Below are 15810 nucleotides of genomic sequence, written 5' to 3' on the forward strand. Positions count from 1 at the left end.
CTCTTCAAGTCAAGCTTAGCTCTTAGTGATTTCATGCCTGTGTGTTTTTTTGCTTGACAACCATAGACAAATATTACCACTGCCCCTCTTCTGGGATGCTTTTTTAATCTTTCCCGGTCTAGCTGGCAGCCCTGGTAATTCCAGACCATGTCCTGTCCCAATATCAACCAGTTTGGCTTAGCTTTTTCAGTTTTCAAGCTAAGGTTGGTAGCAAATGCAGCTTCATATGTGGGGGAGAGAGGGGCCTTTTACCACCACAATGGCATGTCTGGGTTGCTGAATACAGTCTACCACACCAATAAGATTTGGGGACTTAGTCATGAAATGAAGAGGCAGAGGGCATCTCTGTAGTTCATAGAATGCATTATGTCTGTAGGTGTGTGTTTCGTTGCCTTCATTCCTGTGCATTTTGCCAGATGCATATGGATTCTATGAAATCTAAAGAGCGCTTCAGGTTTGCAGCAGATGACAGAGACTGGCAAATCAGGTTCAGTAGCATTATTAAAGCACGAAATAAAGTACTCATACAGAAAATGGTTAGGAATGCTTTTTTTTTTTTAACAAGCGGTGCAAAATTCATTTCAAAGGAGAACCAGATTTGCGTGTTCCTCCTTTACGCACACGGATCTCCTCTCTTCGAAATTAATAATCTAATTAATAGAGATAATTAAGTTACTTTGAGCACACTTGCCTGCATGTAAGGTTCCTTGAATTCAATTGAATGGAATTCCTAGTCAGCATGCGTAGGTTCCATTATTCATGACTCACTTCAGTTAAGTTAATTTCAGAAGAATTGTATACAAGCCCATGGTGATTTTCTGCCGCATAGCAGCCTGCATAATGCCTTACAATAGCTTTGCTGGAGAAATATTCCATACTTGCTGAACAGGGCAGGATTCCAGCTACCCAATGGGGCCTGAGTTTCCATACGCTTAAGGCGGTGCTCCCTTCCTGATGCTCTTCCTTTTTTACTCATTGTCTTCATCCTCCACACACCCCCATGCACGTGGCTCTGGACCGCTCATCATGTTCTTCTTGTTTAAAACCCCATTGTTCATTTGTTTGTTTGTTCTCTTTTCTTCCTCTTCCCTTTATCTCTCTCTCTTTCTCTCTTTTCTCTCTCTCTCTTGCTTTCTTTGTTTTCTTTTTGTTTTTGTCTCCTCTGTTTTGTATACCCAGGCAGCCCATTGAGTAACTTCTTTGACGTAATTAAACAACTTTTTTCAGACGAGAAGAACGGGCAGGTGAGCCATCCCCCCGGCACGCCAACCAAGCATAGTACAAACAGCAAGCGGAGCGATTCCGATAAAAATGACTATGGGTCTAGAGGAGACACTAAGTTCCCCGCTGGCAAAGAGAAGGCAAAGATGGCCTCATCACTCGGCTTACAAGACCAACCTTAAATAAATGCACTGAGCGGAAAAAAAATTAAGTCAATCCAATTAAAAATCACCTAGAAAAGTGAAGAAAAGCTCCCCAAATGAATGAGTATTCTTTAGCCTCTAAACTAGATGGGTGTATATAATAGTGCTACCATAGGACAAAACTGTCTATAGTAAAATTTTGTATGGAAAAACAATGTGTGTATATATATACATACATATATATATATAAATATATATATATTTAAAAATTATATATATACATGCACATGTAAATATATATAATCCACACATATACATATATAGATTTATATGATACCTATACAAATAATGCACACACACACGCACATAGACACTCACACAGACATATAAAAGGGAAAAAAAGAGTAACCATTGACAAGCCCATTTTGGCAAATCCTGTTTGTTTGGGTTTTGTTTCCTCCTCCCAGTACTTTCCTTGCAATAACTCCTCCCCCTCACCGTAATACATCCCCCGCTTCTGACTCAACCATCCCCATTATATTCCTGTGTTCTCTCTGTGTTTCTGATACCACCGCTTGTTTCCAATCTACTACCAGGAATTATCCCGAAAAGTTAACATGTCAGCCAACATCTTCACCTTCTGTGCTCCGCAAATGCTTGTTCACGGAAGGCCAGTGATGTAAGACTGTCCACGGACTGGTTTCGGGGGGGTTAGGGGAAACTTCCAGCCTCCTGTCTCCCACTGTAGGAAATGGGTCTCCTCCATTCCATTTTCCCTCAACACACAATTTTTCTTTTGGTGCTCTGTGCGGAGAACAGCTGAGAAATTGCAACCTGTCACAGTTGGAATTCCAGGAAAGCATCGTTGGTTGTGACTACTACACCCTTTCCTCCTGGTGAAACTAGACTCTGGGAGAGCGTGTGGGGGAGGAGGGTAGGGAATAAAATGGCATATTGTTCTCATTCCATATTAAGATTTTTATAAGAACTGTCCCCCCTTCCATCTCTTTCTTCCCATCCGAATTGTTTTTCAAATTGTGTTTTTGTAATCTCAAATCGGCTTGGTTTGTATTTTTTTTTTCAATTGGCTGGAGAGGCAGCCATAAACTTGAGGGAAAGAAAAAATACAAGGAAACAGTCAAGCAAACATGGACACTGAATCTTAGGGAAAAGCCACTATCGGCATCAAGGACAAAGGACAAGAATCCAATTCTGAGGCACAGCCTCACCTGCGGCCAAGCTCTGCTCTGGCTACCACCTTCACCGTCATCGCCACCGCTATTAGGACTTCTTCTCTTCTTGACCTCCTCTCTCAGACCATTCCTTCCACATTGGAATTTCCCTTCGGCCGGCTGAATTATCTGCTACATCACACATCTGGATGCAATTATGGTGTCATTAGTGCTGCATTGATATATCAGTATTATTTATTTGCTGGTTTTGTTTATTTATTTGGGTTGTGTATGTACGTTTGGGTTTGTTTGTTTTTTTAATGCAAAAGACGATTATGAGATGAGAAATAGATTTTCCCCCTTTTTCCTTTGTGCGTGCCTGTGTGTATAGCCACTGGTACATAGTTTCATTTGAACAAAATATGGAGGAGATAGCACTATGGATGAGTTCAACACAAAGCTACTGTAAACTTTTAAAAGTATTGCAAGATATTTTTATATTTGTTTTGGGTTTTTTCCCCCTTTGTTTTTGAAGAAGGATGAGTGGGCTGGATTTTCTGTGTAGTTAAGTTATTATTAGGTCTTGGTTATTATTTATAATGCATATATATAAATATAAATATATATGTATATATATAAATATATTTAAAATTTTAAGATGTTAGATATATCTTCTGCTTTCATTACTGAATAGAGGTGACATTGATTTGTATTTATTTGGGGAGGGGGTGGAATTTCAACAAGAACACAACTTGTTCCTCTCACCAATGTTCCTTTTCTTCTTTTTCATTTGATGTCTCTCACTCTCTCGCTCTCTTTCTCTCTCTCCAAGTCTAGCTGGAGAGGAAGATTTTTAAAATACCATAAATGACAGGCAAAAAAGAAGATGGCAAGATTCTAAAATCCAGTATGTTTTAAATGTAGAGTTAGTATTCAGTCCCCTTATTATCTTCAATTGCTATTGTTTGGGTTCCTATAAGTGTGTGTTAAACTGCAATATTTTTTTAATGTTAATATTAGATTTCTCTTTCACTGTTTGTGTTTCTTTCCTATTATTTTTATTTCTATGTTTGTCCTGGTTCATTCTGCCTTTATTGGACCTGTTTTTTCCCTGTATATAGGTTTGAAGAAAAAAGCAACCACCAATATTTTGAAAAAGATCCACAAAAGTGGAAGATGTTTTTTTGTTGTGGTTTGGTTTGGTTCTCCTAATCTTAACCTTTTCTCTTCTATTGCTGTGTGCATGTTCGACCTTGGTAGGGTGGTGGCTGGGGACAGAGGGAGGTGAGAATGTAGAGCTCTGGAGGCAGTTTTAATTGCATGATATTGCTGTAAATTATTCTCTCTTGCTTCTGTTGTCTTTTCTGCCTCCATTTTCTCCTTCATTCTCTCCAAAGCTTCTCTTCCACCGCCCTCAGTCTGTTTCCCTGGTTTTTCTTCCTTTATGTATAGCTTTTACGGCTTCTGTTAACTTGTACCTCTACAAAAGGCTGGGATTTCAAATAATAATAATATTAATAACAATAATAGCCCATATAGTACACACAGGAAGGAGATCATTTACACAAGACATAAGAATAAATGAAAGCAATACCTCTTGTTATCCTTCCTATTTTGTACTTGGATGACACATGCATACACCTGCACACACTTGTGGACACAATCTGATATTATTTAACAGTTCCAAAGGACAAAGAGGAACCTTCTGATGTATCCCTTGTTAAATAACTGTGAACAACTTTAGTTCAGAAACAATAAATTCATTCAGTAAAGATACTGGCTCTTCGGGTGTCTTGTTTATGACAGCTGGCCAGAGTGGGGTCAGGTAAGTATTGTGCTTAATCTCCACCATGTATTTTGTGTAGCTTCAGAATATGGTCCGGTCACTATATCAGTTTCCTCTGGTCTAACCTTGAAATTTATCCAGGACTGGCAGAGGATACAGCAGCTGGCTTTCCGTGGTGAAGACCCCATTTGAAGTTGAGATCTAAAGTGAAGTGTGGAGATTTTTTAATAAGGGCTTTTGGGGGGCTTGCAGTGGTGAAATTCTTTTTTTTTATTACCGGTTCTGTGGGCGTGTCTTGGTGGGCATGGCAGGGGAAGGATATTGCAAAGTCTCCATTCCCACCCCACTCTGGGACCAGCCAGAGGTGGTATTTGCTGGTTCTCCAACCTCCTCAAAATTTCAGCTCCAGAACCTGTCAGAACCTGCTGAATTTCACCCCTGGGGGCACGCAGTCTGATTCAACACCAGTAAGGGGGAATAGAGAGTTGTTCTTCCAGTCTTCCAGTTAGGCTTTGACTAACCTGGCACCTACAGCTTCATGACCAGGCCCACAAAATGAGCATTTGTGGGACAGTTTGGTAATGATGGGAAAGGAACTTGGACTAGGTATTATGTGTTTATTTCTTGATTTTGAAAAAAATGCTTGACTCTGTTTCTGGGCACTTTACTTAATAAAAGGTCAGAAATAGAAGCAAATGGTTTGTGTCCATATCATATGCACAAAAATAGTCCTCAACTAACGATTACAATTGTGTGTGACCAGAATCTCCATTGCTAAGCAAGACACTTGTCCCAGGTGATTTTACAATCTTTTTGTTATAAGCAAATCACTGCAGTTGGTAAGGGAATCACACAGTTGTTAAGCAAATTCAGTTTCTCCCCATTGACTGTTTGATGGAAGCCAACCGGCAATCTCATGAATCCAGGACACTGCAACCATGCTGATTGCTAAGTGCCGAAATTTTGAACACATGATTATGGGGATGCTGCAACAGTTATAAGTCCAAGGACCGGTCATAACTTACTTTCTCCACACTGTTGTTACTTCAAGTGATTTCTAAACAAATGGTTGTAAGTTAAGGACTACCTTTCTCCTTCAAAAATATTAGATATACATGCTTTCGAATGTTCCCTATTTCAGTTGAATTGAAATTTGGTGACACTACCATACTTGATCTTTAATGTAGGAGACACTAAAGTTGTACTCAAGCAGACTGTTTCAAGGGATGACCAATAGGCCAGTCCTGTGACTAGAACTCTGGAATATGGGACGGACTTTCCCACCGATGTCAGCAAGCTACTGTCAGTCTTCCCATCTTCTTTTTTCTTCACTCAGATCAACCACAAAGCTTCTCCTTGAGAGAAGGAACACAAAAGGGGTTCCTGGAAGGCTGTGTGCCCGGAACAGGTGCTTTCTCTCAGGCATCCTGCCTGGAAGCCTTGCAGAAGAAGACATGGGAAGGAGGCAGAGAGAAAACACCTGGTCTGGGCACACAGCACCCAGTGGTGGGTTCCAAAAAGTTTTAGAACCTCTTCTGTAAGTGTGGCCTGCTTTGTGGGAGTGACTTGCTGGCCATGTGACTGGGTGGGAATGGCTCACCAGCCATGTGACCGGGTGGGAGTGGCTTGCTGGCCACTTCTACCGAACTGCTTAGAACCGGCAGGAACCCACCCCTGACAGCATCCCAATGTGAAGCTAGGTTGACGTCTCCCTGCATTGATCCAGCAGACAAAACAGGAAAGGGGGGCAGAGAGAAACGGTACAGTTGCCAAGGTAGGCCAGAGTGGAAAGCCAGCAAACAGGAAAGCTTCTTCCCCATCTTCCAAGGAGCATGGGACTTCTCACAACTGGATCCTGAGCTCCCTTGAAGTTTCTTCTGCTGCTGGAGGATGGACTGCAGTGGTCCCATGCCAACTCCTTGTATTCGTCCATGCCGGGATTGCTGCAGAGAGTCTCCCCCTTCATGGTATTTTTGTGCGGGTCGGAGGGAGGGCAGAAATTCCTATTTGGGGTCTGCTTCAGCCTTCTGATGAGGGGCTTCTGAAGGCTGGAGGGAAGTGCTGCTGAGGGCAAAGAATCGGAGGGCCTTGTTCCAGTGGGAGAGCATCATGGTCTGGAAGTGGCTGATCATCTTAGCCTGCTGAGCCTCCAGGCACAGTACCTGGCCTTGCACTCCCACAGGTCTTCCCTCTGCTTGGAAAGCCTATGCTCGTAGTCCTTAGTGAGGTGCTTCTGTGGAGCCAATTTGAACTGAGCCAGCTATTTTGCCAACTCTTCCTCATGGTGGCTGCTTAGCTCCAACAATTGCTTCCTGTTGTGGCCCAAAGGAGCCCGGGTGGGGAGACGAGGAGTGGCTGGGAGGGAAGAGACAAGTAGAAGCCAACAAGGCACCCCTCGATGTGAGTGACATCGAGTTGGCCACTTCCACCCAGTCACATGACCACTTAGCCACGCCCTTTAGGCAGATCATATTAGTGGTCTGCGGGATTTAAAATTATGAATTCAGTGGTCTCTGAGGTCCGAAATATTGGTGACCCCAGCTCTAAAGCACCTGAAGGCAGAACAAGAAGCAATGGATGGAAACTAATCAAGGAGAGAAGCAACCTAGAACTAGGGAGAAATTTCCTGGCAGTGAGAACAATTAATCAGTGATACAACTTGCCTGCAGAAGTTGTGTATGTTCAAACACTGGAAGTTTTGAAGAAGAGATTGGACAACCATTTGTCTGAAATGCTTTAGGGTTTCCTGCCTGAGCAGAGGGTCAGACTAGAAGACCTCCAAGGTTCCTTCCAACTCCATTAGTCTGTTAAGAACTTTTCACTTTGCCTCCTATAAGAAGTCAGTCTCTAGGGGAATGCTTCTAATGATTTGTTATTGCCATGTTTCCAGTAGCAGACATGGATGTCCTAAACTTCAGGTAAGAACTAATACAATAAAAGGGCCTTGCTTCACGATGTTTAATTCTAGTTTTAAGATATAAATTTAAAACTCCCATTTGTTTTCATTTTCATTTGCCATTTGATAAATTCCTGGGTATATATTATTCTACAAATTTTGTTTTTTAATATGCTAACAGCAAATTTATCTCCATTTTATTTTCTATTTTTCCCTGGCTTTACTTCTGAACTTCTTAAACCTCTTTTCTTACAAAGAGAGAAAAGTGGATGGATAGGTATATATTGTTTTGAATCTTAAATGTTTATCTGGCACTGTCAAATATAGATTTTGGAAGGCAGTAATCCATGGAACAGAGAAAGATTGAAACAATTTTGAAGGCACTTTTAGTCACCTAATAACTGCAATAAATAATTTCCTCTTGTTTTTCATTAATGTGTTTACTCTCCTTTATGCTACTCCCAGCCCTTTGGATTTACTCTGTATAAAACCATGATTTTGAAATCATGATTTGTTAAACAAATGTGTCTTGCACATAAGACTAAACCGGAATGGTTGGATTCATATTATCACATAAATCTAATCACATTATGGTGCACCAGAATGTGGCTTCCCAAGGGATATGTTACAATTGGGGGGGGGGGGGGGGTCTACAGTCTTTGAAACCACTTCGTTTAGGGCTGCCTAAATCTCCTCTTAACATTTAGCTCAAACAAACATTAGCAGGAAACTTGATTTTCCCAATTGCTTAGCTGTGCAGCAAAAGTGAATTCTAGCTGAATTATAATGAAGAGTTTTTGAAATTCTGAACTTGCCATGTATGGCCATGCATCTTGAACTATGACATAGCCCAATTTGGCTAAAACCAATTTAAAGAATCTTTTTTTTAAAAAAAAATAATTCTTAATTTGTTGGATGCAACAATCAAGATGTCACAATCTCTGTCCTGGAAACCCTTTGGCCATAATTAAGAGCTGATTTCCATGACCACTTTGTACCGAGATGACTATGAATCATTTGTTGCTGGAGGAACATACAATGACCTCTGGTATTCAGCTCCTATCAGATGCGAAGTCACTCCCTGCTTGTCTTTTATGCTACATATCCATAGTGCTTGCTGCCTTATCTGATTTTCTTGTGCTTCATCCTACTGTAGACCAACCTCTTTACTCCACTTCACTAGTGGAGGCTCCCCACCCCCACCACAGTCATTGATCACTGCCCTTAAATAGATACATTTCCCAGAGAAGTTGAACCTTTTTAATGAACTCATTCATGGAATATAGTTCCTTTTCTTCCATTTTGGAAATTGACAAGAGTTCTGCCATTTCCTTCCGAGTAATAGGAGACATTATATGTGTGTGCTTGGATGAATTCAAGGAATTCAACAATCATGGACATCGGGGTAAATATCTGGGTAGAACATCAGGTTACTACAGCAGAAAGAAGAAAAATGGCTTAAGCAGAAGAATGGCTTAAAATCCAGAAATGGATTTCTTAAATTGGTTACATTTCCTGACAGTTTATTCATGCAAGGCATGCAGCTCATTGTTGGGGGAAAAAGTAAGCGGTGCTTTCTTGTTAATTAGGACTATTCCATGGTAAGGTAAGCCAAAGAATGCTGTATCCTCCGCGAGCTGCACTGGCTACCTGTCGATCTCCGGGTACGCTTCAAGGTGCTACTTGTCACCCATAAAGCCCTTCATGGTAGTGGATCTGGGTACTTGAGAGACCGCCTACTGCCGATTACCTCCACGCGACCTATTAGATCTCACCGATTAGGCCTCCTCCGAGTTCCATCTGCCGGTCAATGCCGACTGGCAACCACGCGGAGGAGAGCCTTCTCGGTGGCAGCTCTGACCCTATGGAACGATCTCCCCGTGGAGATTCGTACCCTCACCACCCTCCAGACCTTCCGCACAGCCCTCAAAACCTGGCTATCCCGTCAGGCCTGGGACTAAGATTGTAACCCGCCTGAATGGTATGAATGTTGTGTTTTTTAAATTTGTATTGTTCTATATGTCTAAAGTTTGTTTTTCCCCCCTCCCCTCTTGAGCTGTGAGCCGCCCTGAGTCCCCCCAGGGAAAAGGGCGGCATATAAATTTAATAAAATACTCAAATACTCAAATAAATATTAATTGCAGATCTATCACAGTGGATCTACATTATTTAATTAATTATTTATTATTTAGAATAAAGCAATGTATTCCAGAGTCATTAAAATATACCAAGTTATCATAAACATAAATATTGCCTGTTCATTGCTAAAAGGGGAGAAAAAAACCTGTTGGTTTACCTCTTAGAAAAAAAAATAGTTGATCTTGACATAGAAGATGGAAGAGTATTATTTCCTTCAATAATGTGAGCAATTTCTGATGAAATCCCCCCCACTTCAGTGTTCGAGACAGTTATACATAGAATATAGTAGATTATCAAATAAAGTGAGAAAGTGAAATTTCTGAAAGAGGTTACATCTGTAGACCAATGTCAAAACAGGCAAGATGGTAGTTGATATTGCAATTACTCTTGATTGTACAAGTTTTGTACACATTCTATATCCTTGTTAACACATATACAAAAGGGGTGGAGTTTGGATGAAGCATCATCTTACCTGCTTTGATAACCCTATCCACAAATTGGGAACAGCCTGCAAAATATTCTTCATTTTATCACTGTCGGGTTGCAAGGTTTGCTTTATATAACTTTGCATTTCACTTTGCATACACTTAAAACTCTTCTATACAAGTGGGTTAGCGGTATTGATTTTCCTGCAAATGTATAGTTGTATATTCAGAGAGCAGGAGAAAAGGCTCATGAAAGAAATTCGCAGGAGACTTATTTATTATTTATTTATAAAATGTATTGGCCACCCATCTTATCATAGGGCCCTGATGGCGAACCTATGGCATTAGTTGATCTATGACTTGATTCAAACAAAAGTTTTGTTCTTCCTGATACAGCAATTGCAAAACAAAAACAAAAACCTCTCCACCATTCCTGGAACTTTACATATAACTTAGATCTCTGGGACAGAGGTGGTATTCAGCAGGTTCTGACCAGTTCTGGAGAACTGATAGCGGAAATTTTGAGTAGTTTGGAGAACTGGTAAATACCACCTCTGACTGGTTCCGCCCCCATCTATTCTCTGCCTCCCGAGTTCCAGCTGATCCGGAGGGAATGGGGCTTTTGCAGTAACCTTCCCCTGGAGTGGGGAGGGAATGGAGATTTTACAGTATCCTTCCCCTGCCACGCCTACCAAGCCATGCATGCCCACCAAGCCACAGCTACAGAATTGGTAGTAAAAAAAAATATGAATCCCACCACTGCTCTGGGAATAGTGTCAAGGAAGTTGAACAAGGAAATGGGAAATATACTACTCCCTGGTCACTTTTGGAGGTGTCACTTTTAGTTTCAGTTTAGATGCGGTGTACAATATGCCATTTCCCATTACACTGAGTGTCAGATGGAGTTTTTTTTTCTAATTTGAATGTAGTTGAGTCACAAAAGTAGGAATTTCATGTCAGTGACAAATATGGAATTATTTGCATAACAGTAACAGCTTAAGATATATGTCCTCTTCCCTAACATCTTCAACCAACTGTAAAAACATGGCCCCTCAGAGACTTTGGAAATGGACTGGCATATTTACCACTCATGTCCACTCATTCATTCAACCTAGTAGGGTAAATCTGAGGAACTGGCTGAAAAAAAGTCCCGTTGCCTTTAACCAGGAAGGCTAGTAATCATGTTGCCCAATTATCATAGAGAATCAAAAGTGAATTCAGTAGCTTCTGATTCTCCCCAGAGGGAGTGATGTTAGGAAGAATCAAAATAGACCTTACACAGGTAATCCTCGACTTAAGACCACAATTGAGCCCAAAATTTATGTTGCTAAGTGAGACATTTGTGTGAATGTTTTCCCCATTTTACAACCTTTCTTGACGCATTTGTTAAGTGAATCGTGGCTTTCCCGTTGACTCTGCTTGTCAGAAGGTCGCAAAAGCTGATCACGTGACCCTGGGACTCTGCAACCGCCATAAATATGAGTCATTTGCCAAGCATCTGAATTTTGATCATGTGACCATGGGGATGCTACAACAGTCTTGTCTGAAAAATGGTCATAAGTAACTTTTTCCAGTGCGTTGCAACTTAGAACAGTCAGTAAATGAACTGTTGTAAGCTGAGGTTTGTCTGTAATGTATTTTGTCACTTCGTTTTTAAAGCACTCCTGTTGACCAGCAAGATAACCTTTAACAGGTAAAGTACATAACATGTTACACTCAGAATAAGAAAACATTCTTGAGCTGTCCCATTGACATGTTGAGATGATATTTTGGGCTAATGGGATCCATACAAATTGGACACATGATTAAAAGAAGGTTGGGGAATATATGCACCCCTTTAGGTTGCAGGTCAAACTACGCTGTTCATATGTCATAACACAATTAATAAATATGGAATATATCCTAGATTCATATGCAAAATATGAATATTTCTACCACAGCCACTTATCTATTTGTAAAAATTCCACAGTCTCCAACCAGCTGCATAAGATTTGCAACCCATCAAAGTCCTTTTAGCAGTTATTTCCAGTTCCCTCACTGCTAGGCTGTATCCCCTGCATAGGAACTCTTCTGAATTAGCTTCAGTGCCATCATTTAAAAGTCTAGGTGTTCTCCTTTACAAGTCTTTATAAGGAATGGGAAAGGCCTTGGAGACATCAGCAAACTGGAGCCAGAAACATGCAGCTGCATAAGTGAAACTCTTGTAATCCAGGGATGTCAAACTTGATTTCATTGAGGGCCGCATCAGGGTTGACCTCAGGGGTCAAGGTGGGCATGGCCAGTTCAACATTACTCGTGTTGGGGGCACCTGTGGTGGTCCGAGTGCTCTGCCAGAGAAAACAGGCTCCCTAGCTCCATTTTCGGCTGCAATGGCCTCCTGCAACCCTCTGTCAGAGAAAACAGAGCTCGGGAGGGCTGCACATGGCCCTCCCAAGCTCTGTTATTTTCTGGCAGAGACACCGTGGGCCAGTCCTTGGTGGTTTCCAGGGTGGCCTTGCAAGTCAGATATAAGCACCCCATGGGCCGGATCCAGCCCCCAGGCCTTGAGTTTGATACACCTGATGTAACCTATACACATCTTGTATTTAGCAGTGGCATTGTGGACATTTCAGTGACCAAAGATACAACATAGAGAAAAACTACTCTTAAGGTATCTGTAATTATAATGCAAAAACCTTTCCCAATTTAACTTAACTCCTTCCCCTTAGGCTAGTGGTTAAGGCACCAAGCTAGAACTCAACAGAGTTGAGTTCCCACCTTGGGTATGAGAGCCAGATGGCTGATTTTGGACCAATCCCTCTCGGCCTAACTTACTTCAAAAGATTGTTGTGGTGAAAATAGGAGGCGGAAGGCATATAAGGTTTGTTCTCTGCCTTGAGTTATCTGTAAAAATAATAAAGGCAGGATAAATAAATAAAAATTTTAAAAAATCAATAAAAATAACTTACTAGATGGCTGTGTAATTCTTGTTTCTGTGTAACCTCAGTTTCTTGTGCAAGCATGGACAATTCATAACAAAAGCTGGAACTATAAGTTGGTCATTTACTTTCCATCTACAGAAGATGCAGTTTGTTGGCATTATCACTAATTCCATCTCAGCTGGAGTCCTCTGCCTCAAACCTTCTCTGCTGCTCTCATCTTTTACAAAATCAAAATCGGGCAATTATAAACTCTCTTGCATTTACATTCAGATTATTTCCACTTTGCAATCTGTTAGCTTAACCGATACAGTTCGGATACAGGTTTTATTGCCAGAACAAGTTATTGTACCAGGCTCTCATTGTGGTTCTGCCACAATTTAATTGCTTTAATTGAAATGTGCCCCTTTGATTCCAATAAAAACAGATATCTATTTAAACAGGCAGATAGTGTTTATACACTGCAGGAAGCAAATGTTTAAAGGCTGTTCGTCTTCTCCTAAAAGAGAGGAAGGTAAACATATTCTTGATAATTATGCATTGAAAAAAAAATAGAACTGAAAGAAGGCAGATTGCTTAGATTACCTTGCTTGACACTGGTAGGATCAAGTGAGTTTTGTTTGCAATCTAATTCTGGAATGGGAAGGGCCACTGTAGTGGGCTGAAGTGGAAACAGGCCCATTGGGTTGAACCTAATGCGGTTTATTTGTTTGCTTATCCACCTGATCTATATAGCATTCTTCAGAACCTGAAGAGCTTTCAGCAAAAAGTCTGAATGGGATGTGCAAAACTATGATAAGGCAATAGTTAAGGATTGGCTCTAGATGCCTAGAGCAGCCGCATGGCGAGATAAGCAGCAAATAAATGTAAAAAATGTAAGAAATAAACAAGTAAACGTCCTGATAGGATGGCTCTGTAGAGAAAAAGAAAGACAATTTTGATGGAAATATGCAGGCACTGTTGCCTGAATAAAAGAGACTGAAACATTTTTGAAAGTCCAGAATGAAATAATATTTCAAAGCTTCTTAGGAAGACCACCTCTGTAATTCACGGAACTATAAGGAGAAGAGGGACAACATGAGCCTACTTTTAAGGTTCTATTCTTAGTCAGTCTCAACACAAGTTTTAGCCTTCCTGTGGAGTTGATATCTGGTCTGGTCCATCTGGTCGTGGTGACGATTTCTAACCTGGAGGTTCAGACCCTTATGTATTTGTTCTGCTTTCTGATGTTCAGGTGGTCCTCCATCCCAGGGGTAGGTTGCTGCCAGTATTACTGCCGGTTCAGTGCATGCTAAAATTGTTCTGTGCATGCACAGAACTGAAAATCAAAATGGTCCGCTGTAGGAGAACTGGTTCAGGGGTGTAGCAGGCCTAGGTTGCTGCAACCCAGGCCACCAAACCGCTACCGGTTCTGCTGAACCGGTGGGAACCCACCACTGCTCCAACCTTTCTTTTTATGCTCAAGAAGGCATCTCCTGTATAAATTTGCTTTTCTATCATGCCTCTGTCCAATAAAATTCTGTCCAATAATTTTCTTCTATAAGGATTGCAAATAGACAAAAGAAGGGGAATATGATACACTAGAATGGTCTTCTGGAAGTGAAGATGATAGTTGCTGTTCCCTTCCTATTCAATCTGGAACAGTATGTATTCTCCATAAGTTGATCAAGCATTAACTATATCGTAACACTGCTGTGGAAATTATTCACTGGGGAGGGCAGGGAGTTTAGGTTGACCTGGGACTCCCCAACAGGGCCCTATCCTCTTACTAGGTAGGTTGGCACTTCCTTTGATCTGCTGTTGGTGCTCAACCCTATCAAGGAATGCATCCAATATCTTCTGCTTTCCCCTCATTATTCTATCAATGGACAGAATAATGTTCTTGCTGACTTAGTTGGATACTTTTTGTGTTAGGTTTCACCCGACACCAGGCATTGGTGTTTTGGGTGCTAAACTGTAAAGGTAGTCCTCATTTAATGACTACAATAGGTTGCAGCATCTCAGTCAATAAAAAAGTGGTCACAAGGTGAAAATCATGTGACTGCAATTGGGTTTATGCCAGAGAAAAGCCAAACTTTAGTGCAGTGATGACTAACTTTTTTGGCTCGGGTACCAAAAGCGTGTATACTTGTCGACACCCGTAATTCAATCCCCCTGTGCACACATACCCCATGCATGTGTGCATGCCCCCCCCCAAAAAAACGGCCTCCCCCAAGCCCCCCAGAGGCCCTCCAGAAGCTGGAAATGGCTCATTTCTGAACTTCCAGTAGGCCTGTTTTTCACCCTCCCCAGGCTTTGGAGATTTTCTTGAAGCCAGGGGAGGGTGAAAATGGCCTCCCCCAGTGCTTCTGGAGGCCCTTCAAAGGCCAAAAATCAGCTGGCTGCACGTATGTGCGCTTCAGCTGACTAGGGCAACTGCTTTCATGCCCTCAGAGATGGCTCTGCATGCCACCTGTGGCACACATGCCATAGGAGCCTCTTTCCTCCATCCTCCCATCCTTTGGAATGCTCACCTTAGTGCTGGGATAATTAGCAAGAAGAGAATTGATGTTCATATTTACATTTCTTGGAGAGGAAGGGACTATAAGAGAGTGAACAAGCACACAATAGGGAATATATACATTGAAAGGAATGTATTAGCACCAGGAGTTTGCCCAGTACACTTGAGGTTGCAAGCCATGAATCCTTAGGAGGCAAACAAAAGCCTTTAGTGTGAAATCGATTAGGGTCTTGTAATTAGTGATTTCGGGCAGCAGCTGCAAGCCCCAGTCTCCTAATCAACTAATTAAGGTCACAGAGCTGGGCTTATTAACATATGGTTAGCACTTTTCAGAGATGTATTGTGGGAGCAGATAGCTTTTTAGGAAGTCTCTGCACTCTGGATGGGTAGAGCAGAAAATGAATGAGGTACAGGGCAATATGTACTGAGAAAGAGATGCTACATAGATTATAAATGCAGGCATTGACCACAAAATTATGTTTTCATCATCATCATTGCAGTCCTTGTTTGAGGCAGTCACTAAACAAGGACAGCCTGTACTTTATTTGTTGTAGGTGAGACTTATCTAAGTCACCTTTAGTCTTAACTATTTACTACCTCAAATCTGATT

General features: G+C 41.4%; 1 protein-coding gene across 13 annotated transcripts in view; it reads left to right on the forward strand.

Moving 5' to 3' along the window:
- Positions 1-4310, forward strand: part of BRSK2 (BR serine/threonine kinase 2) — a 454430-nt gene extending 450120 nt beyond the window's left edge. For 6 of the 13 annotated variants that reach the window (XM_087716534.1, XM_087716476.1, XM_087716495.1 and 3 more), the window contains one exon: positions 1180-4310. In XM_087716534.1, the coding sequence (XP_087572660.1) occupies positions 1180-1403 (224 nt within the window). In that variant the 3' untranslated portion in view covers positions 1404-4310. The remainder of the gene's footprint in view (positions 1-1179) is intronic. The other 7 variants (XM_087716471.1, XM_087716484.1, XM_087716542.1 and 4 more) reach the window with 2 other exon arrangements.
- Positions 4311-15810: the final 11500 nt, after the last annotated feature.

The sequence above is a fragment of the Thamnophis sirtalis genome, unplaced genomic scaffold (genome assembly GCF_051295495.1).
Source record: "Thamnophis sirtalis isolate CommonGarterSnake01/CBP01778 unplaced genomic scaffold, rThaSir2_p1.2 scaffold_1, whole genome shotgun sequence".
NCBI classification, from domain to species: Eukaryota; Metazoa; Chordata; class Lepidosauria; order Squamata; family Natricidae; genus Thamnophis; species Thamnophis sirtalis.